General features: G+C 40.5%; 1 protein-coding gene across 1 annotated transcript; it reads right to left on the bottom strand.

Annotated features, from left to right (window-relative positions):
- Window positions 1–2,403: 2,403 nt before the first annotated feature.
- Window positions 2,404–18,393, bottom strand: LOC135254209 (ras-related protein Rab-10-like). The gene is made up of 6 exons (XM_064334292.1): window positions 17,677–18,393; window positions 12,771–12,831; window positions 7,854–7,992; window positions 5,590–5,679; window positions 4,430–4,531; window positions 2,404–3,783 (listed from the first exon to the last, which is right to left on the bottom strand). The coding sequence occupies exons 1-6, from the start codon at window positions 17,801–17,803 to the stop codon at window positions 3,700–3,702; spliced, it is 603 nt and encodes a 200-aa protein (XP_064190362.1). The 5' UTR covers window positions 17,804–18,393; the 3' UTR covers window positions 2,404–3,699.
- Between the last annotated feature and the right edge of the window lie 8,794 nt (window positions 18,394–27,187).

Here is a 27,187-nt window from a genome sequence, read left to right on the forward strand (position 1 = left end):
TTTTTCACTCTCTGATGCACACTACACCTTGGAGCTCTGCTCTATTTGTATTACCATTAGATTTAAAACAGAACAATGCAGCTAGCCAGAGGAAGACGGAGGACATTCCAAAGGTTATATTTCTTGAAAGCAGAGACACCTTCCTCCCAGCAAACACAAAATGTCCTCACAATGCACTTTGAGAACATTCTGTGCCAGCTGGGCACCATGAGCAGATCAAAGTGTGAAAACTGAAAATTTCCAGCCAGGTGTGGACCTACCAGAGCGGTAATCGCTGGCCAAAATTGACCGAAATTCTTTGGATCTGCATAACAGAACTTTAAACTGCACCTGCCTTATATTGGGCAGGTAAGCCCAAGAGAAAGGCAGCGGTCACACAAAGGCTTAACAAAGGCACCTCAGCTAACCTACCTTCCCCAGCACAGTGGAGTGAAATGTATTATTTCATTGTCACCACAGTTGTAGCACTGAGGACGTTGTGAACATTTTCCATGCGCTAAGGGAACGATTACTCCTACAGGTGAGATCATGCTTTTCCTGTCACCTACATAAAGTTGAAGCCAAAGGTTGAATACTCCTAGGCTAAAGACATTCAAACTCAATTTTTCACAACTCCACACATTTCATGTTACCATACATTTCCTGTGTTAAGTAAATTAGGGTATCTACTTTATTTCTGTATGAGGAACAGTAATTTCAAAATAACAGCTAAGAGAGATTTATGTCAGCTTTTATGTACTATATCAAAATCTGACCAGAGAACAATCCTCCAAAAGGCTAGGTCTTCGTCCTGGTGATCACCTGCAAACTTCAGATGCTAGTGGTACATTCAGTTGTTTGGAAATTGCTCCTAAGGAGGAACCAAATTTGTGGAGGTCCACTATTCTTTTTTCGGAGGTCATGGCTGAGTTGCTTGGATTTTCCCATGGTATCAAGGGCAAAAAGGCAGTGGCTCTAAAGACAGGCCCTTAAATACAGCCGCGGATGCCAATTAACTCCTAATTATGACAACTGGCCAATCAGAAGCTTCTAAAAAGTCATTACATCAATTTCTAAAATCTTCCAGACTGTTTAAAAAGACAATCAACTTTGTGTATGTAAACATTTGACCGACTGGAATTCTGATATAGTGAATTAAAGTTGAAATAAATCTGTCTCTAATCGATGGTTTTAAAATTGCCTCTGATGTGAACAAAGTAGATGCCCTAACTGATTTGCCAAAAGAAATGTATGGTAACATGAAATGTGCGGAGTCTCGAAAAACAGAGTTTGAATATCTTTAGCTTAGGTGTATGCAAACTTTTGGCCTCAACTGTATGCACCTAACTCAAACTAACTCAAACTACTCCATTAATTATCATAATACCATTACATATTACAGCACTTCTGTAGCTGGCTCACATACTGATCGGACAGGAGGCAGTTCGCTACGAGATGTAACACTGGACTTCCCAGTAGCGGTGTCAGATTATACCATATGACAATGCGAATGGCCTTTCAGTAGAGGAAGAGTGCATTTCATTTATCACCAGCCCACTGAAGGCACAACATGGCAATGGTTCACTTTCAACGCATTTGGAAGCCGTTCAGATGCTTCTGTACAACGGAGTGAAAAGTCATTTTACAGCCTATTCCACCTCTCAATTGTTTTCATCTGCATATGCAAAATCAGTTCAATACTCAGTTCAAATCCAAGCCAAAAACACTGATATTTATATTATCAAAACTGTCAACTCATGTTATTTGCATTGTGTGCTGGAGAAATCCTAGCAAGGCACAATTTTACCAGTAGGTCTGCAGATGCTTGAACAGTAATCTCCTCACAACTGGCTGACAGTGGACAAGAAAAATAATATTTGGCTAGGATTTAATACATCAGCTGTAACACTGACACCATCTACTGGACACATTTGAAAATACAAACATTGAGGTTCCATCTTTCCAGCCCCATCTCGAGAATGCGTGTCAGTCACAAAGAGTACATTATACATAGAGCAGTTCTCAACCGACCCAAACGCAACCCTAAATGGGCTTAACTTCTGCCATTTCAATGCAGTAGCCACAGCCCTACATGTGATCAGTTCCATTTCTGCCGTGAAACTGCATTTCCCAAGTAAAAACATACCCATCATCCACCATTCACCTTGGGAATGTGTAATGCAAGTGATGCTGTGAAGAATGAAAACTACTTCTGAAACAAGCCATCACATATACTTGAACCAACTAAAGTAATTACATTGGTACATTCACTAGGAGTGACCCCCTGAGTGGCTTGGTAAAATTGATCATGAGTGCATGCTGAGCCTTATATCTTAGACACAACACATCTGTTCATTTCGAATACTGGATAAATTTAAACTGAACACAAAAAGAAATGGATAAATAAAGGAGTAACACCACATATTAAACAAGCTTATTTTAATGGATCTGCAAATTGTTTGAATTTCCAAAGAGCTAGTTATCTATTCCCCCCCTTCCCAGTACTGTGCAAGTTTAGTGCCATTTCTTTTGAGGACCAACTTGGCAAAATTAAGTTTTCCAATCCAAAGAAATTAGCATGCAGGAAAATAACTAAAGGAAAAAAATACCCAGTAACTGTAAAATAAAACACAGTGAAAAAACATCCTCCTCTAATTTGAGAAATTAAAACTTTTCTGCCCAACCTTTTTAGATTATTCATACATTTTAAGTGTATAAGAACTTTATATTAATCTGTCAAGTTAATATCGGTCAATGCACCACACCTAAGAAAGGGGCCCCTAACTGTAGCTCTGGAGATGCACAGAGCGTGCTGGTTTTCACAGGTACTCAGAACGTAGCTGATAACTACAGAGTTGTCATCTTTCTTGCTTTCGTAAGTCTCAACCATTGTTTGATTTTACATGAAAAGACGCAGCCGACATAGCTTTCCAGTACCAGAGTTAAGGACCTCAGGCCTTAGTGGCACCCCTGTCCCTAAGTTATGTTCCTCTTAATCCACATAAGGCACAGGACAAATGTAATCCGACACTGAAAACTTAACACTAAACCTATACAACACTCATTTTGTAACGTTTGTATACAAACTGCAAATGACAAAGTAGTTGTACAGAACAGACATTCTACAACTGCACTATACAAAATCCTAAATTTGCATGATTTTATTCTTGCAATTATTTTTCCCACAATAGTACAAGTCTTGAGGTGTATCTGGGGTGAGTCCAGTAAGCGAAACACTGCTTAGAGGACTACAAAGGGGCTGACAGGTGCAGTCCAGGGCTTGCTGTAAAGCTGCCTGCAATGGACTACATCTCCCATGGGCACCGGTGCAAAAAACGGCAGCGATTTGGTCGCTGAACTCACCCTGGGCCCTTTTTTTTTTTTTTTACTGAACAACTTTAACAAATTAAAACGGTGAAAAAGTGGTGGTCGGTTGAAACCCTGTGCTGTGAAAGTTCTGTTGTAAAATAAATGACAAAAAATATAACATGATTTCTTTATGCCTACAGGTATACACATATTTTGAAATAAAAAAACCAAAAAAAACGCATTGTCGTCTAGCGGATGCGAGTGGAAGAACAGAAGAGCGGTGGTTAGAGGATAGAGATGGCGCGTGAGGGATGAGGGAAAACAGATGACAAGGCTTACTCCCAAACTTGGATGGAAAAGAGAGGGAGGAGGAAAGGGGCGTGTAGAGAGGAAGAGTGGGGGATGAGTTGTTCAGCAACACTTGCTCTTCCACCCGGTGATGCCGCTCCCACTGCTGATATCTACATTTTCACTGTTGGGCTCTTTCACCGGCGACTGCCACAAAATCACAATGAGGAATAAAAGCATGAAAATATAAACACACACAATCCTTTTAAAAATTCTCATGACACATACGTCTATTTTTTAATCAACAGTAGACCCACCTCTTACTGGAAAACTTATTTAAATAAATTAATGGAGGGCTATATTCAAGAAACTAAACTAAAAAAACTAAAAGCACAATGATGTAATGATCTTACTACATGACACTTACTAGATGAACACTGCCAAACCTGTCCAAGGCCAAAGCTACTGCTCCCATTAACATATCTTACTAATTACCATCAAAATATTAATGAGAGCAAGTACGAGTCTGACAACTCCCTAAGGAGTTGCTGCACTTACGGAGACAACATAAAGACAAGGATGCATTAGATCTAGGGGCTGTTACTTTAATTTAATATTCTACTACAGACTATAGAATCTTAAGTAGAAAATAATTAAAGAAATGTGCTTTGAAATATGTAGCTCGCATCCTCATTCTCATCACTTATACCACGTTTCTGAATACCTTCCTCAACGAGCCCCTCCGTTTCTACAAAAACTTGGCACGCACGGTTACCGTTGCCTACATCACTGACTGGTTAATCTCAGAGTGCCTGGAACAAAGGACATGCCCAATACCATTATGAATGCTCACCTTTCTAAGTATGTCTTCTGCTAGCGTGAGGAAGGCCTTTTCGATGTTGATGTTCGCTTTCGCGCTCGTTTCAAAAAACCTGATGCCGTGTTCTTTTGCAATCTGGAAGAAATGAACGGACATTGGTAATGTTCTTCCAATCAGCAGAAGCGGCTAACAGCAACAAGCTATGACTCCAGGAATGCTTTGGGGGAAATCTGGATCCCCTGACAAACGCTACTTTGCAGGTTTCTTTAATGACTGAGGTTTAGTGAAACTATGGGAAACTTTGATCGTAGTCTAGTTGCTGACCAGTATAATGTTAGCTTGCAACCAAGAACAACTGACCAGGATGTGGGAATTACTAGGAAGTGGCATTCTAAATACCCAAAAATTAACCAAAAGTACAAAAAAAGAATCTAAGCTCACATAGGCTACATAGCTCATTCTCAACATATGGCGACCCCCTGTGCATGCTGATTTTTGTTCCAAACGCAGTAGCAATCCCAAAATTTTGACAAGCTGTTAATCAGTCTTAATTGGGTGCTTTACATATTTAGAGTGAGTATTTGCCCTCTTAAGTCACATCATGCAGGAGATAGCTATGCATGCCGTGAAGAATTAAAATGTTCACTTCCGGCTATATTCGCAAATAATTGCACAAAGAGGCAACAAAATTGTTTTAACAGATCAAATCAAAAGCTGAGGAGAATCAATTGGCTCCTAATTAGGTTGCTGAACACACGTATTTAAGTTCTTTAATAATCGTTTCCTTACACAAAATTATGCAGGTTTGGGTCATCACTTGTTCTTTGAATTCTAACATACCATGTGTCCAGCCTACTGATTCATCTCAGTCCTAAATTTTATCATTTAAATAATTTGTTTTCAGTTTAGCCCAATAAGCACAATGTGAACATGGGACATTTATTCTACATGGCATGAATAGCCGTTTATGACATGATGTGGATTAAGAGGGTAAATAATTCCTCTAAACAAGAAAAGCACCAAATTAAGAAAAATTAACAGCTTCTTTAAATTCTGGGATTGCAACAGTGGTTGGAAAAACACCAGGATACACATGGGCTCTCCAGGACCGAGGTTGTGAACCACTGGCCTAGGACAACACAACTCATTGGGAAGGGGAAAAGTGCAGGGGAAATTAGACCAGACCACCTCACCTGTTCTCCCTTTGTCTTTGGTACGACCCGCTTGTCTTCGATGTCGCACTTGTTGCCTAGCAGCATTCTCTCCACATCTTCGTTAGCATGCTAAAAGAGAAACGGTGCGTCAGGCCCAAGTTAAGCATGTGCATTGACCCATAAGTACTGAACAAAATACAAAAATAAATCAGAAAAGGAACACTGGACCATAGCTACGGAACTGTTTTTTGAATCCCATTCCCACCAGCATTCGCAACATTTCTGACCTTTCCCACATGCTCCCGCAGAGGTTCTGTTCCTGTGTCCACCCACTGTTATCTATAGACATTTTATCCAGTTCTCATCCCGCAAATAAATAAATAAATGAATAAAAACATGAAAATAGAAATTGGAGAGCTGCATATTTAGAATTCTAAAGACCCCCTCAACCAATAAATGTGTTTTTTTATGGTTTAACTAGAAATACCGCCTCGCGGTTGTATGCCTCCGCCAACCAAGGCAAGAACATGTTTTGTGAGGGCACAGTGACCTTGACCTTTGACCACCAAAATCTAATCAGTTCATCCTTGAGTTCAAGTGGACGTTTGGGCCAAATCTAAAAAAATTCCCTCAAGGTGTTCCAGAGATACACACGAGAGAATCACGAGAGAATGGGACGGACGTGAGGTCAGAGTGACCTTGACCTTTGACCACCAAAATCTAATCAGTTCATCCTTGAGTCCAAGTGGACATTTCTGCCAAATTTGAAGAAATTCCCTCAAGGCGTTCCTGAGATATCGTGTTTAAGAGAATCGGGACGGACGGACGGACAGCCCGAAAACATAATGCCTCCGGCCATGGCTGTGCCGTCACGGAGGCATAAAAATGTGTATTTGAACTCCTATTGAAAGCATGACTTTCAGCATATAGATTTTTGTACAGGCGCTTTCACCAGAGCTCTCACTTGCAAATTACTGGAGAATGACGTGGTAAACTGAAACCTTAGTGCACAGAAAGATGACTAGCTAGTGACACTGTTGTAACAGTTGGTGTGTTGTTTTAGGATCGACACGTGGATAATAACCCCGAAACACAGTTGATTTGAGTAGACGAACGAACCATTTCACACAGATGAATACTTCCAGAAGCTCATGCAGAAGGCGATATATTATGAATTTGGATGTCGTGCCGCCTACATATCCTGAGACCACAGCAGAAAGTAGGAGTTCATTTGCATATTCATAGATTCTGGCATTCCCAATGAAGGTAAAGGTGTAGAGATGCTACCAAGCCATTTTCAGTAGTTTATTGAACATTTCTGGTGGAAAAACCATATTAAACTAATCAGTATTCAACATAGAATATTCTTAAGGTTTTACAATACATCCGGAGGGGTACTTTAACTTCAAGGCACAGCATCACATTTCTTACCCAAGGAGATTCATGTTGATTTGTCAGGCCTGTTGCCTGGATACAACAATGGCAGCAGTATTGGCTAGCTGTAAAAATAGCATTTGTGTTGGAAAGTACCATATAGTACTGAAATCTGGCACCGTTTCCCCAAACATTTTTTGATACTCGCTAGGATCGACATATTTCGGTCAGTGTCTGTTGCCACCGTTTTTTGATACCCAACCCCGATAGAAACCCTACAGAATTTGTAGGAGATGTGTATACCAGATAAAGTTTAATTTATCTGCTAAATTTCATAGTTTCATAGCCAAGAGAGCCAATGTAACATGACTAATTCATAGTTTTTTATTTTATTTTACCAATAATTTCTACTAATCTGTAATGCCTAAGTGGTTTCAGTTCAGGTTCAACAAGCCAAATCCAGTAAAGAGCAAACAAGAACATATTTCCCTCCCTGAGAAAAATGTGAAGTCACTGCAGTCCAGCATTTAAGTCTGTGCAGACATCAGGCCAGAGAAGTCTGGGTTTACGCAGACATTGTGGGTCCCAACCGAACAGAGAAGGTTGCTAGCGCAGGAGGAGGAAGTCTCATGAACTAAAATCTCACCGTTCCCTGGTGAAGCTATGGCTAACTATGCTCACCTGCATGGCAGCCATCCACAGACAGTACTGGGATGGTCAGAATTTGATACCACACTATGGGACCCATCCACACACCAGAACACAGTCTTGACAGAATGAGCCGACAAGACTAATTTTTAAGCCTGCCGTGGACAGCCGGTTGGTTGTTACTGGGAATGTAAACCAACAGAGAAACATTCAAAACAAGAGGGACAAAAACAGAATGAGGAATAGTGCCTTCTTGGTGCAAGAGACCGTTCGGTGCTCACCTCATCTATGTTCCGCAGCCACTTGCTGATGTTCTCGAAGCTCTTTGCGTTTGTGATGTCGTACACCAGCATGATTCCCATGGCGCCTCTGTAGTAGGAGGTTGTGATGGTGTGAAACCGCTCTTGGCCTGCTGTGTCCCTGGGGAAAGAGTCATTCATTTATTTTACATTTATCTGCTGATAGAAAGCTATTTTCTCACTGGAGTCAAGGGAGTCAATTTTCCAGACCATCACTGTAAATAACAATATGTCCCTAATTGACCTGCCTGGTGAAATAAAGTTTAAATAAAAAACAAACAAAAGGGACCCTGAGAAGCTTTTAGACTGAAGTTGAAGAACAAAAACAAACTAAATTTCCTGTTATAGTGATTATAGTTAAGTTTTTCCACCAAAAAACAAAACTATAGATGTGTGTGTGTGTGTGCATATACTGAAAACGCACGCACACTTTCACACACACACACATACAGGGGCAAGACATGAGCAATGCTATTTAGTCCTTAATGCGTTCTAAAATAATGCAAATGTAAAGCAAAGACCACTATTACGTTAAAAAAAACAGCTTGCCGATCTTCTTGACAGCCTGTTTATCAATATTTATCATTAAAATGGTGGATTAATCATTTTTTCCTGAAGAATCTGAAAATACAGACATTTCTGTCTCTACTCTTTGCTTACACATCCATTATCACTGATTAGTCCTAAAGTATATGGAATATATATCAGCATATCCTGAATTGTACCATATACAAAGTTAACAGATTGTCGCTTTTGTGATTTGAAGTAGACCACAAAACCTGTAAAACATTTAAGGTATTTTCATCACATTTCACTGCTGGGCTCTATGAACCAATCCCTAATTTTCCTAAACATGAGTCAGGAAATTAAATTTAAACCAAAATATTTATTCTGAAAAAAGAACTGAAGGTCTTCACGGGTCCACGCGGACCGGAAAACCCAAGGTAAGACCCAAGACCTGAACGGGTTCGAATCCACAGCACTCCTCTCTCGGGTACGAGTCGGAACAAGTAATAGCCATGGGTCTTCAGCAACAGAAACGGACATTTGCCATTTACCATTCGACTTACCCCCATTTACCATTAGATTTACCCCCTTACCCCTCATCTGTTTTTTTTAAAGCTTTTTCAGCTTTATTTGATAGAACAGTGTAGAGAGACAGGAAGAATTAGGAGGAGTGAGAGGGAGAGACGTGCGACAAAGGTCGGTGGTCGGATTCGAACCGCTGACGTCGCGGCTCACATTGAGCATGTGGATAGCGCTCCACGGGCCCCACCTCACCTGTATTTATTAATATTTTGTTTTTAATTAATTGTTTGTATATTATAAATCTGAAAATCTTATAAAATTGAAAAAAAAAAACATTTAAAACTGTCATTCACATGTCTGTCGTTCTCGTGTCTTAGCAGAATTGAGCATAAATACGTGGGCAGTGCATCTGCCCAATGCTGTAATTAGAGTGCCACGTGCAATCCATCAGCCCAACGGTTCCCAACGTCTTTTGTTCCACAGACATTTCCTTTTCTTTTGCGGTGGAGTCCATACTAACCCTCCTGTTCTGTTCACTATGTACACAAATATAGTAATGTTAGCTTCAATACACCTTGTACGCTCACTAGCGAACTTGCACTGATTAGAAATTAAGAACATGAAACTGCACACTAACTAGCCATTCTTCTAAAATGCTCCCATATTCCCATATTATTTTTTAAACTAGAAATATCGCCTCATGGTTGTATGCCTCCGTCAACCAGTAGCCAGTGCTCTGTTTGACCGTTTGGATATAAAATGTCATCACTTCATCATTTTATCCTATTAGACATTTATGTGAAACTTTGTCATAATTAGCGTATTAATTCTTGAGTTATGGCCAAAAACGTGTTTTGGGAGGTCACAGACCTTTGACCACCAAAATATAATTTGTTCATCCTTGAGTCCAAGTGGATGTGTGTGCCAAATGTGAAGAAATTCCCTCAAGGCAGAAACGTGTTTTGTGAAGTCACAGTGACCTTGACCTTTGACCACCAAAATCTAATCAGTTCATCCTTGAGTCCAAGTGGACGTTTGTGCCAAATTTGAAGAAATTCCTTCAAGGCATTCCCGAGATACTGCATTTACGAGAATCGGGATGGACGGACAGACGGACCACCCGAAAACATAATGCCTCCGGCCACGGCTGTGCCGTCGCGGAGGCATAAAAATGCCATAAAAAAGGGCATAGAACAGCTTAACTCGATAGACTTTATTAGTTTAACTTGTCCACGAGAGAACTCAAGATCCCAATGTTAAATAGCAGTTACAAGATAGCTGAAGCTTTCCCAGCATACATGTGATAAAAGCATCAACTGTACACTGATGCTCTATTGCTGCTACAGGGCACTTAATCACCAGTGGTGGACAGTAACGAAGTACATGTACTTCATTACTGTACTTAAGTACCTTTTTCAAGTATCTGTACTTTACTCAAGTGTTTCCATTTTGGGAGACTTTTTACTTTCACTCCACTACATTTCAAACAAAATATCCTACTTTTTACTCCACTACTTTTGTGCAATATCTGTCTGTTACTCGTTACTTTGCTGTGGAGAAAATCTATTTATTTATTATTTATTATCCTTTATTTAACCAGAAAGGTCCCATTGAGATACAATATCTCTTCTGCCAGGGAGTCCTGGTCAAGATGGCAGCAATGGATTGTCTAAAAGATCCTATAGAATAATAATATGACATCACATTCATACTGATGCCTACCAATCAGGGCGCAGCGCGCGTTTCGATCAGCTCATGACACTTTGAACCAAAGACGTTTAGCTAGGCGGGAAGGCGAGTATAGACAGGCGATTTGGAACAGAGAGACAGCTTAACAGTCCAAGTACATCTTAAAACAGTATATCGGCTCGGTCTATCAGCAAACATATGCCTCGGCCACACTCAGAATTTCTGAAGAATAATAGTATTTTCCAAGAAACAACTAAATTCATCGATAAAATTTCACCAGGTGCAGTGTCTTTTACCTACGAGTTGGGGTGATAAAGCGTTGCTTTCAGTGCTACCACAGACTGAATTCGTAATGCAGCTATAATGAGACAAAACTTTAGAATACACTGGAATATAAAACGGTATTACAAAAGTAAAATTAGACATATTGTACGTCGTTAGAAAGCTTATTCTGTCACCTATTAGATCGATTAACTGTAGATCAAGCCAGATTGTACTACAAAGGATGACAACACCGAAAGCAACGTGTGGTGTTACAAGCCGTTTTCTGGAGTAAGACCGGACCAGAAGATTCTGCACGTGTGTTATTTACTGCGTTGTTGCCCTTTTTAGTACAGTCTGGCTTTATTGAGAATTCATTTATTCAGTAGGTGAGAGTATAAGCTTTCTAACCATGTATAACATGTCTGATTTTGCTTTTGGAATAGCGTTTTATAGGTCAACCGAAAGTCCTCATCATCGCATTCACTCTGTGTTCAAAGACGCTGCACCTGACGAAACGTTGTCAATGATTTTTCGTAATTTCTTGGGAAATACTATTATTATTGAGGACTTCTGGGTATGCATAAGACATATGTTTGTTGATATACCTAGCTGACATCGTTTTCATTAGTAATTTTTCATTTGGAATAGCGTTTTTATAGCATTCACTTCCGCAATAAGCTATGACCTGTTGCCTGTGCTATATCCTTTCTGGTGGCTAAGTCGCCAGGAAACCTCAATGTATTTTGATATTTGATAGTGAAATATTGGAATCGATGGTGCCTTTGTTCCATTTTTATTAAACTGTGAATTTGTATTTATACCATAGTTTTCACTCTTACATACAGTATGTTAGGAGGTAAACAATTTAGTTTGCCTGCTGTATTTTAAAATTGTCATGTCAGAAACCCCTGACAAACATAACCATACTAAATAATACTACTTTTACTTTTTGCATTTAGGCTAAGTATTTTTAAAAGCAGGTAGTTTTGTACTTTGACTCAAGTAGAAATTTAAATTGAAGACTTCTACTTTTAGTGAAGTAATATTTAGCAAGGGTATCTGTACTTTCACTCAAGTACAGGATTTGTGTACTTCGTCCATCACTGCTAATCATTCATCCAAAAGAAAAAAATTCTAAATCACACTATATTCGTGATTTTAGGGGTAGATCTGATCCAAAATGAGAACAGTGTGCTGGCATGTACACAATTAAGAAAGAAAAATATAAATCCCCAAAGTGGCCAAGACAAAACTCCCATGGAAAAATTCAGTGGAAAATTTCAAAGTTGACGGGAAATTCCACTGCCTTTGCAAAAATATTAATGGGTTATTTGTACTGCAAATATTAGCCTACTCTATTTATACGTTCAAAATAAGTGTTTGGTTGGAGAAACGCACCAGTGGTGACCACTTATTATCAACTGCAGTAATCAGTACAGTAAAAAAAAACTAAAACACCAGATTGCACTTCTGTTATCTTTATTTACGACAGTAGCTACAACTATGGTTTAAGTGTTGAAGGGTGTTGTTTAGCAAAGTATGCTAGATCACAATGATTTATGGTTAAACCTGAGAAGACCTTCCAAGTTTTCATTTTTAAACCAATCATCAAGTCTTCTCAATTTTCAACGTACAATCTTATTCGTTGGCCAGTCTCATCACAACCACCATCTTCCCTCTGGGAGAAGGCAGACAGACAAGCACTCTCCTTCGGGGTTTGTGTTGCCATCCACCACATGGTTTTACTCTGTAGTCTACCAGCTGAACAGCCATTGGCTGGAAGAGTAAATTTCATTGGCAGTAAACACAAAGACTGCAGGCATCTCCACAAGGAGGTTGCTGATACACAAAAAGATGAGAACCATCCTGCTGACTGTAAATTGTGTTTAATTCAACTTCAAAATGATGTTCACTCACCATATCTGCAGTTTAATCTTCTTTCCTTGTAATTCAACCGTTTTGATCTTGAAATCAATTCCTGAAAGAGAGAGAAAATTTTTACCTACTCACGCCTCAAACAAGCCATTAGGTGGGTGGGTCAATGCACTCTGTTAGGGTATAGGCTATAAGCTTTGGTTCATCATCTTCACCCTTTAGAACAGCAGCTTCTTTTCTCTCCTGATGAGAATTTGTACTGGTGTCTTCAAACCAACGTGCCCTTCACTTATAACAAATTATATTCAAGAAAAAGTCAATCCAGATTTCTCAAGGCAGGACTATAAAATCCAGATCACTTTTGTCCAGATTAATGAGATGGTTCACCATATCACAGTATAGCTCATACTGAAGGATTAAGGGGTCATTCTACAGGAATAGTGGTATTTGAAATTGCAATATGTCTTGAAATGCATTTCTTTTTTGCCACTCAAAACTTAGGGTACAATATTAACCTTGTGACTTAATGAATCCACACAAAGTATTTCAATATTTTTTACATTCACTCAAAGAATGCTTTGATCATCATTTTTGTCACTGGTGTTACATGCACCTTGTAACAACATAAGTTTTTCCAGAATTTTATTTCTCAGTTCAATCTGTACATCTGGCAAAAACAGTGTAGGTTAATGACAACGGAGTAGAATCCACTTAATTGCATCACGGATTATCACATAACTTGGGTATTTGCACAAAATTGCAAATCCCAAACCATTTCCTATTCAACTGCAGTTAAAATAAATCGCATATTTGCATAAACCATTAACACATATTTGGGATATTTTCATGGAATTATGTCCAGTTACCTCACACAATGACGTATACATGCACGTTAAAAGCCAGCAGATGACTCGTAAATAAAGCGACAATTGCCCCTTAAAGACACAAAACTGCCAAAATTTATGAAGGCAGGTGGTTTCTGTTCCAAATCACATCAATAGCGGACATCTGAGTGGCATGTGTAGTCGTCGGCACTCTTTGTCAACAGAGTGTGTCTAAGGTTGCACATAAACTCATAAGCAGTCAAAACTTTAAAAACATAAAATGCAATATCATTCAAGACCAAACTATACCAATAAATGGGTGATTTTTTTATTTATTTTATTGCATAATTTATCCTATTGGCACTTGAAAAAATACTTAGGTGGCCCACCTAAGACATTCCAATGCAGGAAAAACCCAGCAGGCTCAAAACGTCTTTAGAAGGTACAAAATCATTCAAAAACAAGACACAAAACAAACTGGCAAGACCCCAGTGTTGAGGTGGCACTTGTTAAGTGCACAGAAAATGCAACAGCAAGAAATGGCCCACTCAGCAGATGAGTGCTTAAGGATAAAGCAGGACAGCCAGTGACTCGAGGCTTAAATGAAGAGAAACTGCAGAGGGATTGCTGGCAAATCACATAATGATGCAAGTGAAACGGTCTGTCTGTTTCAAAGTTCAGCTGGCAGGAGGAGCTGCATTTTGGTAACATATTCAAACTAAACAGCCAAAGTAACAGCATAACTTTCATTCTTACCCACTAAAGTTCAAGTAAGACGAGCTCATTATATGTTTCGGATGAGTGAACTGACCCACACCATGTGGCCAATATATTTAGCCACTGGATGCACCGAGTAAATAAAAAATGGCCTAGAATTTAATAATATTATCTTTACGCAAACATGCTTGTGTCACTTACATTTTTCGTTGAATTTACATGGCTTCACTCTCAGCTAATGTGGTCATTAAAAACCCTGGCGTAACTATGAACTCTACTCACTCCTTTCAAGCAGACATACTATCATAAGAGGCCTTTTTTCACCTCATGAGTATATCCAAATTGAGGATGATTTTGTCCCTGCATGATGCCAAGAAAATGGGTTCATGCTTATATAACATTGCTGGACAACTGTATTGCTTTACTATCTGGCTGCACCAATTCAATCTTGAAGTCCCCAGCTGGTACAGAATGCAGCTGCTACGGTACTTTTAAAAAAACTAAGAAATCTGAACCATCATTGATTGGTGTTAAATTTAAAATTGATGACAAGGTTCTTCTCTGAACTTGTGAGACTTTTAAATGAATGTCTTACATCCTTTATTCTGCATTCAACTACTCCATGCACTATTTGCAAGTTCCAAGAATAGCTAAATTTACACTAGGGGCAGAGTCTTCTCCTACAGAGCTCATGTTTTATGGAATAATTTCCCTTAAGTTTGAACTTCAAACACAGTTTGGATGTGCAGGCTCAGAACTCACCTTTTTAGTCAATCTTACAGTGAAAGATGTGCAGGGAAATGTGGATCAGGACCATAAAGGTCAGCTGAGCTGTACCTGTGGTGCTCCGGCCCTGTCACTGCATGCGAACACTTTTTTGGCTGGACCACAACAGCAAGGCAAGCCCTACAAACGCAAATGTCTATGACTGACTGAGTGACTGGGTGAGTGATGAAGTTACACCACTGGTCGGCCAAGTTATGAAGTCACACCACTGGCCGGCTGGTCCAGCCATATAGGCTACTAGGTTTTGACCTGGTCTTGTTTGGTTTGCTGTTATATTGTGTTGTTTCAGAGAGTCAGTTCAGTTCAGGATCACCCTCATGGCTGTGTACGCCCCTTTCTTCAAATCTCTTAGATACATTGCCACCCTGGGGGTGTTTCCAATTTACACTCAGGCCTCTACATGTGCAAAACATAAGATGGTAATTATCAGAGTCAAGACCAATCTCCATTTCTGCTCTCTTCCCTTGGGCTTCTGCCTACTTCCACCACACCGAGTTCACAGACCACTGACCCTCTGCTGGTTCAGGCCTATTCCATTACACAACCGTGCCTTGCTCTTCTGACCTGCATAGTAGCCTAATATACGCCTCTTTGCATGGGTTGTCTCTTACCAGATAGCTTAACACATTAGACTACAAACAGCACAAACATGTTATATGTTTGTTATATGTTCTGACAGATTTCCCATTAGCTTCCTGTTACCATTTAGCCAATTTTTATTTTTTTTTTTTTTTTAATCGCATTTGCTGTTGTTTTGAGGTTCAAGCTGTCTCTCGGTTTTCCTATTTCTTGATATTCTGTAAAATATCTTAGTGAATGTGTCTCAGGAAAGAAAAAGCTTTAGAAGTTAAACAGAACTGTATCTAATTGTTCCATTCATTTTAACACATTCTGCTATAATATCCTTCTACTTTTAAGAATTAAAAATGTCCAGGACAGAAGATATTCTCAAAGTAGGCTACATGTTTTTTCCCCCAACAACTTTGACCAGGTGCCATGAAAATAGTGGCAAGGTAATAGTAACTTTAAGAGAGTTCCAGGGCATGGGTTCTGGGAATATTTAAAAACATCACAACTCTGGCGGTCAACACAACCAGCAAAATGACAAAGTTCATCAGTAAAACAGTCATCAGAATCAAGTATGCCCCCAAAATTCTTTAGTGTGCCATGTTATGGCGTTTTTTTATTTGAACAGCAAATACCCTAGGATCCAGATCTTTTTTTTTTTTTAAGGTAAAACTTTTCTCCCACCCTCACTCTGACAGCCTCACCGTTAGTGTCCTGTATGTAGACTGTAAATTTGCAGAGTGTACATGACCATAGGATTTCAGGAGTGGGGGGGAGAAAAGACTTAAACGGTCTACCAATTTAAAATTGTGACCAGGGAGCAAATAATCCCTGCCATAAATCCTTCCTTAAAGATTCCCCAGAACACTGATCCCCTAGAGACCAGACACCTTTGGAATGTAGCTAGCTCGTTCTTCCAGTGCCAGTGCGTTAAAGTGAGCATGGACGAAACTCCCATAAACAGTGACAAATCTAAATTACCACCAAATCCAGCTTCCTTTCCTTTGTGTTAACTGATGGACGGCCACAAGCAAAACATAGCGTCATACGGAAACGTGTAAATGTATACCTATCTGATACAGTAACAAACTCAAATCATAGATCTGCATTCGGTATCCTTTTCACCCACTACCCTTATCTATTTTCTTGTTGCACATGTCGACATCACTTATGGAAACCCAACCATTTTCACTGGGGTGAGTAGCTACATTACTACCTACGGTGAAGTGTGGGTTAATTATATGTGGGTGTCGTGCAAGTGCTGTACTATTCTTAAATAACGTTAGTAGGCTATTCACCTTGGCGCGTACTGTCAGTTTTGTTCATTATTTAAGTTCACCAACCATTAAGTTAACTAATATGAAATAGCCCCCGTCGTTATTTTTAGTTAAAACTAGATGCACAGGCAGTAAATTTTGCTATGGAGATGAGAATTATCGCTTGTCTTTAAAAAATGTGAATTTTGTGCGAGAAGTTTGGTAACAAAAATTGACGTGCAACAACACAACTAGTCTGGTTACGAAATTCATCAGGACTCAGATTTGCCTCCAACCATTTGCTGTTAAAGAAGGCCCAACACCGCTAACGTTAGCTAACATTTACTAGCAACTTCGCAACACAATCAATTTTCTCAAAACATAACCCCAACACCCCAAGTTCCATGCTGTAAGTACTTTTGGAATGCAGAACTAACTTTACCTAGATTAGCTAGCTAGCTAACATTATTTTGTTTATCGCAACACGTCCTGTTTGGCTGGTCAAGAGTAAACTGACAAACAAAATGTTACATTGTGTGATTAGCTATACACATAGCTTGCTTGCTAACTTATAGATATGCTTTGTGACGAGAAAATGAAGTTAATCAGTACTAGCTAAATCCCTTGCGAAATGTAGCTAACGTTACCCTTCTGTGTAACAAGTTTTCTTGAGATTAGCAAGGGAACGAGATAAAAGACTCGCTAAATGCTAGATCAGCCATCAATTAAAAACACTATACCACGAGCAAAGCTAGTAGTAGCCAGGAGGCTAAAAACAAAACCACGAGAGCATCTTACCGATAGTGGAAATGAAGGTGGTATTAAACGCGTCGTCGGAGAAGCGAAACAGCACACAGGTCTTTCCCACACCCGAATCCCCGATCAGGAGCAGTTTGAACAACAGGTCGTAGGTCTTCTTCGCCATTTGGCATTTAACAAACTAAACGTTATGTAATTATTGCACCGAGGTCTGTCCAAACAATGGCTAATCGCCGAAAATACCAGATGATACCAATCGAACTATCCAGTAACGTAGCCAGACGGAGTAGCTGGCGCTAGTTTCTTTAAAATAGCTAGCTAATTTGACTATGTCTGCTAACTCTGTGAGGCAGAACGACCGGCTTAACAAAGTTTCTAGCGTTTCTCTTACTTACGTGCGCTAACTACTTAGCAAGCCAGCTCAAAATGTTGCTCATAAATTTATTTCCTACTCCTTTCTGCCAGACGGGACAAAATGGCTCCCAGTCTCAAGCCGGTACTCTGCAAACTAGCTAGCTAGCAAGCTGCTAGCTAGCCAACTGAAATGGTTAGCATCCCTCTTCACACCAAATACTTATGGAACTCGACTCGGAAAGGCACAAGTATTTTCAAAAGTTACAAGTTTGTTTATTTACCGACGTAACAACTACGCTTTCCCGTCAATTCTTATTAAAGGCTACTTGTCCACGATAGAGAAGGCCATTGACAACACCCTATTTCTGTGGCCCGCCTTGCCTCCGCCCCTCGCCTCTTCTCTTGGTTCTGCATTGGCTAACCTGGATGCTTCTCGTCGAGCTTCATTGTGATTCGGGAGACGACAGTAACACCGGCAAAGGGGAGGTATATACGGTCTACTGTCTCACACAGGCTGCATACGAGCTAAATAATCCTGAGTTGTTCATAGGAATCAGTGAAGAATAGGCGCTGCTGCAGACATATGCTGCTGGAACCCTATATCTGTTATTATTATTATTATTATTATTATTATTATTATTATTATTATTCTCTGCTCAGCAACCATAAGTCCTAGACCAACCAAATTTGGTAGGTGGGTTCCTATGGCCCCCCACTACTCAGGCACTACAAATCAGCTATGTCGGCCTGGTGGTGGTGCTATAACAAAGGGGCATGCTTAAAAGGCCATAACTCCCACACCATAAGTCATCAACACTAATTTCATCGACTTATGCATCTGAATGTGCTCTACAACTTTGCTATTGGGACCATCTATGTCTGCCATATTGTTTGGCCCCCATTTTGACTTTTTAGTTACGGCGCAGAAGCTTTCTCTGCTAAAAGTGTCTGAGGCTCAGCAGCCATAAGTCCTAGACCAACCAAATGTGGTAGGTTGGTTCCTATGGCCCCTCACTACTCAGGCACTACACATCGCCTATGTTGGCCAGATGGTGGCGCTATAGCAAAGGGTCATGCTTGAAAGGCCATAACTCCTATGTCCGCCATATTGTTTGCCCGCCATTTTGACTTTTTTACTTGCGGCACGGAAGCGCTGCTGCTCTACATATGCGCAGGGCCATCTAAGTGTTACGACATGCCATCTTAAGTGTTACGACATAGTAAAGGCCTTTACGGCAAGCAGCTAGGAGACATCCATGGCGACGCAACTAACACTGTCGGGTCTAGTTTTTATCAGTGAGGGGAGGGTCGGAACTTTGAGTGGCATGTATCTTTAGTCATTCAGGTGAATGTACGGTGCTTTAACTATGTCAACAAAACACGCCCAAATTTTAGCCACGGGGAAGCAATGGAAGATAGTGCCAGAGTGCATGCTACTAAAATTTGTTAGTAAATCTTTTTGAGAGGATGAATAATTACTTTTCTTTGCATGGATCCATTTGAAGACAATATTGGGTGAATTTGTTTAGTCTTTGAATCCGTCATTATGCTGAGAAATAGCTAAACCATTTTTATTGATAGTATTTGAGTTTCTCTGCAAACGCACAAAAACACGCTGGGAATATGATCATGAGGACAAAATCATTTTAAAATCGCTGCACAGGGGGCGCAATAGTGCCAATGCTTGGATCCCTCCCAACACCGCTTGTGGTTTTAATCACATTTATGTCAGTAACAAAATCAGTATTTACAATCTGTGCCGTGCCGATGCCTTCAGCAGAGTACCAACTGACAGTTCAGTATGTATTTTGAGGAGTAGGTACTGGCACTTATTTTGATCCAGTTCAAACATTGGTTAACACTATGGTATTTTTGTAATATTTGAAGTGTTGCTACCTACCTTTTCGTTGTCTTTCGCTCGCTGAAAAAAAAGTGCCGCTTTGACCTTCACGCACTGCAAGTCAGAAAGGAGGGAGAAAGGAGCAAGCATGGAGCGCTAGGCTCTTATTGAAAATAAATATGTGGACGCGGCAGTATGGTTTTGAAAGCGCATTTAGGCAGAAATATTTAGAAAGTTTAACATTTTTAATTTCAGAATTTAATATATAGGCTATATATATATATATATATATATATTATATATATATATATATATATATATATATATATATATAAATATTTTTTTTATTTTATTATTAAATTTTTTTTTTTAAATGTATGGTATGGCGGCAAGGATTTTGCCATGGCGCCAGGCCACGGCAAAACCTTACCAGCGGAAACGTTGCAGTTACTGTAATCATAGTCATAGAACTGAATCCCAAATTAATAGGGAAAAAACCTGTCAAATTATTGGGTTCCATCCATAGTACAGTTTTGAGATATCAGAGTGATCATTTTGAACACACCACAGTATTGTTTATATTACAGCTATGAATGTGTTAACATGTTGGGGGGGAAAAGCAAAAATGACATTAGGATCCAGGAAACTGAAATCTGTGAATTCTTTGCGGATGTCTTGTAATACTTTTTTGCATTCAGAAATGACCCCACAATATTTTAAATGATTCTTGTGGCCAGGCCAGCCCATAACAAACCCTGCCCAGGCACATATTCTCACTCCCTCTGTCTCTTCAGCATTCAGCACTCTCCTTCTCCCTGTCCTCTGATGCTAGGGTGACTCGGACATTTGAAAGGGTTATATCAATCAAGACAATTTCCCCTTTTTTGTTGTTTACATGTGAAGGAGTTCGCTGTCAGCATTATCAAGTTTACTACAGAATAATTATAGAAGGGGCTGGCGTCATTAAAGTGCTGAAGGCAGTGATCGGTATTTTGAGCCATGGCATGACACACACTAACTTTAGCTAGCTAGCGACTGCTAGCTGAGTAACTATGCCAGAAAAATGTTATTTGCAGTATTTCCTCGTGGGTCTTTAGTTATATGACTTTATTCAATAAGTTTGAAAATTAGCAAGCTAACTAGTTAACTTAAAAATAAGAAGTTGTAACTAACAAACTGCACACTGTTATCAGGATGATACTCATTTGTTGCGCATCTTAAAGCGCAGCCATGTTCACCATCTAAGTGCTGTGATTGGTTGGAGTAATGTGGCCATTAAGGATATCTTAAAATCTGATTGGCTGGACTGTATGCAGTAAAAAAAAAATGTTATCTATTAAAGGCATACTATGCTGGATTTTTTTAGCCGTGCTGTGGTCCTGTGGTTACAATCAAAGAAGTCTCCTCCTCTATTTTCAACCACGCCCACTCACCCCGAGTATTATAATGGGTAGGGATCCGATCTTGTAACCGAAAGGTCACAGGTTCGATTCCTGGGTTGGATACTGCTGTTGTACCTTGAGCAAGGTACTTAACCTGCGTTGCTTCAGTATATGTCCAGCTATATCAATGGATGCAATGTAAACGCTATGTAAGAACTGTGTAAATCGCTCTGAATAAAGGCATCTGCTAAATGCCTGTAATGTAATGAGTATCTGGCTTCGGCCATCTAGCTACCTAATGTAGTTAGCTGGATAGCTAGAGGTAACATTACTTACAGGTCCAACAGAAAACAAGCTAACTCCACATCGTTTTCCATCCCCTTGGCACACTTTAGCTTACCGTTTCTCAACGGGGGCGTTCTGAGATTGCGAGGGGGCGCTGGAAGCATGATGGATGAGAGGGGGGCGTTGTGGCCATTACGGGGGGCGTTTGCCCAGTATTAATGTTCAAACACAGGGGCAAACTAACAGATAGCCTATAAGGTCCGAGAGAAAAGAAATCACAATGACCATAATTAAAAAATAGAATTCCGGCTTCATAGATGCCTGCGCTCCGCCCACAGTTTGTGGCTTCGCCGGTAAGAACACAGAGAGGATGTTACGCATACACAACATGGCTGAAAGTTCTGTGCAGGGTTGCCTGACTGGGTATTTACACCTAATGTAGGGGGATTTAAAAATCCATAGGGTATGGGAGTCAATTGGATATGGGGGATTTTGAGGAGTGTTTTAGGGGGAATTAATTCATGCGTCTGGCAACATTGCTAGCTTAGTAACGTAGCTACAGATACATTTGATAGAAATATAACCTTACATAAAAGAAAAACTGCCTTGTAATGCTAACCATCTGTGGTTGGCTGAGCTGAACCCGCATTCAGAACTACTCAGCAACCGCTGCCTTCCAGTCGTCACTGAGGGAAGGAAAGTGTCTTGGTCGGATACAACCATGAACAGTAGTAGCAACCCTGTTAGCCAACTGCGAGTGTGGTGGCTAGCGGGATTAGCCTAGCTGGCTAGCTAGCTCACAGGCGATTGGTTCTTAGAGGTGTTCGTAACTAGCTAGTTAATGGTATCTTGTTACATACGGTAGGGCAGGCTAATGTCACAGGCCCTGGTTAAATTCAGCAGTCACTGTTTTCAAATATTTTCGCTGTCCTTGATTGATTTATTATTGCGAGTACCATTTCCTTGTGTGTATAGGCTACTTCTTTTTGTTTGACCTCGTCAACATAGCTACAGACTGACGTTGCATTGTCACAATTTAGCTTGTGTTTTTGCAACATTCTTTCATTCCCATTATTTTTGTCCGCTCAATCATTGTTGGCTTTGGTTCTTTATAAATATTTTTAAATAGCCTAATGCCAGTTCACTGTCATAAGACCCAGATTGTCCTTTCTCACCAGCTAGTAGCCGGCTAGACGCCTTTCACTTGCATTCTTTCACCTACCCTGTGGCTGAAACAAGCTAGCGTAAATGCGGGGAATAGCTATGCAAAGACAGTACTATAGGTCTAGTCTGAATAACGAAAAAACACTTTTTTTATTTTGACTAAAGCACAATTGAGTTTATTTTGGAGTACACCACAATGTCAGAATTCGGATTTGTCTGTCACCATAGCCAGTACCGGTATGTAACTCGAAGCACACTGACAACTTCACAAACTGAAACTTTATTACCGTAGCTTTGTGGGCTAACATAATACATTAAATAAAGATTGTACTTGTCATCATTGTACAAAATGGCACAGAACAAGAAAAAATGCTGACAGTACTCTGTAGTTTACCTCAACTTCGGATTCATACTAGCTATCTCCTACCAACCCTCAACTTCCGATGTGTTTTGTGTGCGAACAAGTTTTCTCTAATGAGGCTATGAAACGTCATGCCTTGCAAAATTCACCCGGACAAAGCCGGTAAGGGGCGTCTGTATATCGAGGGCCTTAAGGAGAAACATGCCAAGCGTACCACGATCAGAAGTTTGTTTGCCAAAAAAGCTAGCCAGGATGAAAGCGGGCTTTTAGCATCTTACAACATCGCTCTGCTTATAGCTAAATGTGGATATCCATTCACTGTGGGGGAGAAACTGGTACTGCCTGCCATAAGAGAGGTTATGTCCACTGTCTTGGAGCGCGATCCCACGCAAATAATCAAGTCCATTCCGCAGAGCAACAATACTGAGACGAGGATTGATGAAATGGGCCAGGATACAGAGGAGCAGCTGTGCAGCATCCTGAGACGGAATCTGTTCTGCATAAAGCTGGACGAGACCACAACCTCTGACAACAACGCGTTGCTCATGGTTTACGTCTGCTATGTAGCCTCCAGGGAAATAGCTGAGGAGTTCCTCTTACATTACATTACATTACAGGCATTTGGCAGACGCTCTTATCCAGAGCGACGTACAACAAAGTGTATAACCATAACCAGGAACAAGTATGACAACCCCTAGAGAGAAGTACCGGTCCAAGTGCAGGGAACAACCGCATAGTTCAACTTGGACCCTGAAGGTTAAACTGATTAACAGTAACACAACGAGAACGGCAACAACGCAATCTATGGAAAAAATACAAGCAGTAGTTAAGACAGTTAATGCACCTAAGTCACCTACGAAACAGCTGCCTAGTTACAACCCTAAGCTTACAGTCATTTACAGGGGGGTAGGGAGGGATGGGGAGAGGTGAGTCTTCAGTCGTCGTTTGAAATGGGTCAGTGTCTCAGCTGTTCTGACCTCCACAGGGAGGTCATTCCACCATCGTGGGGCCAGAACAGACAGGAGATGTGTTCTGGAAGTGCAGGTGCAAAGTATTTAGAGACGGACACAAAAGACCAGACGATCTTTGACACCTTAGATCAGGGGTGCTCACACTTTTTCAGCATGCGAGCTACTTATAAAATGACCAAGTCAAAATGATCTACCCACTACAAAAATGCAAAACATATATTTATTTACAAATATATTGAGGATTCTTTATATGTACAATGTATGTTGATGTTCCTTGCATAACCGCATGAGCCAATATTGCACAACACAACATAATTAACTATGTACATTTTTTTGTCATTACCTGAGTTTATTCTGATGACTTGCACTGAATTGAATCAGCCAGGGATACATAGTCCGGACAGTAGCTGCTGACAGCCAGCCTCAAGCACACTTCCAAATGTTCATCAGTCATGGTGGAACGGTACTTGGACTGACTAGCTTGTTAGTTTTGCTGCACTTGGCGCCGTTGTTTGCGCATGCGCAGTGACCTAAGTGTCAGAAAATTTCAGATGTCATCTAACTGGCTGCCCTATATCAATCAAGTGACGGGATGGATGATAGGCTGACGTCTGATGGAAAAAATATGGTGATTTTCACACTTTCTCGGTTTTATGTGCTATTTGCACAACAGGCATTGAAGAAACACAATGAGCAAAGTATTAAATATGTCCGTTCTGTATTTTTGGAGAAATATGCGTTTTAAATTCATCGTCCTATTTTCAACCGGTTGAGAAAGTTGTCATTTTTCTGCGTCACGAATACAGTAACCACTCCCATTTCCACGCTCCGTAAAGAAATCTGACAGGACACACCGTCCTGCTGTTCAGACAATGCAAATATTTGACTAACGTTTGGTTCACTTAAATTAGAGTGCCTTTAGATTATTTCTGGTTATCAGAATATCAGATATTCATTTAGCTAGCTAGTTAACGTTAGCTAGCTAGGAGGTTTGCTTTCATAAGGCAATGTTATCGATAACGTTAGCTTGCTAGTTTGCTTTTATGAGGACGTTATAGTTGTGCTTTTATCTTAACTTGGCTAGCTAGATAGCAAAAATTATAATTGGATATAAGTCAACGTCCTTACCTTAGCTATCTATCGATACTCGATATACTATTAAGCTAGCTAGCTTGTGAAAATTCAGTCTCCCAAAGAGAGCGCGTAGCATGGGGGTAGCTATGGTAACGGGGCACGGTCTGTCAATCATAGCTAACTGACAGTTCTCATTACCACGTCCAGACGGTTCGGGTGAATTTTTATAGTGGGAAATTTAGGCTTAGAAAAATACGTTTTAAAGTACATTGAAATGACTGAAGAATAAAAAAATTATGCACATTTGTTTTGTTGTTGCCTAAAGACAACTGGGAAGTGTCACGTTCAACCACCATGGTACTCATGCGATCTACCAATACTACCTTTGCGATCGACTGGTAGATCGCGATCGACGTATTGAGCACCCCTGCCTTAGATGCATATCTCAAGGAGAAGAACATCCCGATCACCAACATCCTTGCCTGCGCCACTGACGGTGCCCCAGCCATGGTTGGTCGGTACCATGGATTCACCACTTTGTTGAAGGAGAAGGTCCCGCACATCCTCATGGTGCACTGTGTGCTGCACCGACACAATCTGGTTGCGAAGCACATCAGTCCACCTCTCCACGATTCGCTGAGCGCTACAGTCAAGGTCATAAACAAAATTAAAGCCCATGCCCTGAGTGACAGACTGTTTAGGCAACTATGTTGCAAGAATGACAAAACTTTTGTGCGTCTGCTTCTCCACACCAAGGTCCGCTGGCTCTCAAAATGAAACTGCCTTGCGCGCTTTTGCGAGCTGTATGACTCTGTCGTGGAGTTCCTTGGCAGAGTCGACCCCACTCTCAGCGAGCAAGTGAGGTCATACAAATGTGACATCCATTACTTGGCTGACATATTCGACAAATTGAATGAGGTGGCCCTCAAACTGTAAGGAAAGGCAGTCACCCTTGTCCACGCCAAGGCCGTCATCCACAGCTTCAACAACAAGCTGGAGCTGTATAGGCAGAACATCGGCAGGAAACAATTGGTGCATTCCCCTCAATTGACTAAGGTGAGATAATGAATAATTTTGTCAATTGACTGAAAAACCATAATTAAAGCTTTCTGAGGTAGTCAATTGCCATCTCATAGCTACAGTCTAAGTAGGTCTAAAGAAAATGCATTTAAGAGAAAAATACATTTTAAATAATAACTATACTACTACTTATAATAACAATAATAATAATAATAAATCAATTCTGCAAATTTTGGTTGGTGAACTTATGTTAGGTGTCTGGGTGGCTGAACACTGCCTCTGATATACCAACCACCTGTTCAAAATGAAGGAGGAGATGGCGGCAAGATTTCGAGACCTCCAGGCCCTTGATGTTCCGGACTGGGTGACGCAGCTGTCGACTGTGACCCAGCTGTTCAAGAGCATATCTTCGACCTGCAGTGTGACGAGGAGGCTCAGGCTACCTTCCGCACCTCCGGCTGGGCCACCATGTGGACGGTGTATGCGCACCATTACCCCACTCTCTGGGAGAAAACCAGGCTGCTAGTTCTGGAGTTCCCAACATCATATCTCGTTGAGCAGGGGTTCAGCGAAGTGGTCTATATGCAGCCCAATTAACGCAGCCGTCTGAATTTGACCACCTCAGGCGCATTACAGCTGAAGCTCACCTCTCTCCAACCAGCGATGAAAAAACTGGCGCGGAACCACCAAGCACAGGGCTCACATTACGATTTCAGCCGTCCTATTACTGTTGCTCTTTCTGTTGTGAAACACGTTTGAACGTGTCCTTGTTTTTATAAGGCGCATTGCACGCGCTCACCTGCCCACCTTTCATTGGCTGATTTAGGTAATTAAAAAAATATTCAGTTACGTTTAAATTTTAAATGAATTAATAAATAAATAACGATACATTTTCTGGTTTTGTATTGTGTTCCTTTGTGATTAGCTTGTTAAGTTGCTCCCCCCATCCCTTGGCTGTTGAACATTCCTGTTTTTGCCGCGAATGTTGCGCACGCAACCTGCTTTGCATTTTATTGGCTGTTGTAGGCTAGGCTGTTCCTCTTTAACATTTAATTACATTTTGAACATTGAGCATTTCCTGTACTTTGACTGGTCTGTT

The sequence above is a fragment of the Anguilla rostrata genome, chromosome 1 (genome assembly GCF_018555375.3).
Source record: "Anguilla rostrata isolate EN2019 chromosome 1, ASM1855537v3, whole genome shotgun sequence".
Classification (NCBI taxonomy): Eukaryota; Metazoa; Chordata; class Actinopteri; order Anguilliformes; family Anguillidae; genus Anguilla; species Anguilla rostrata.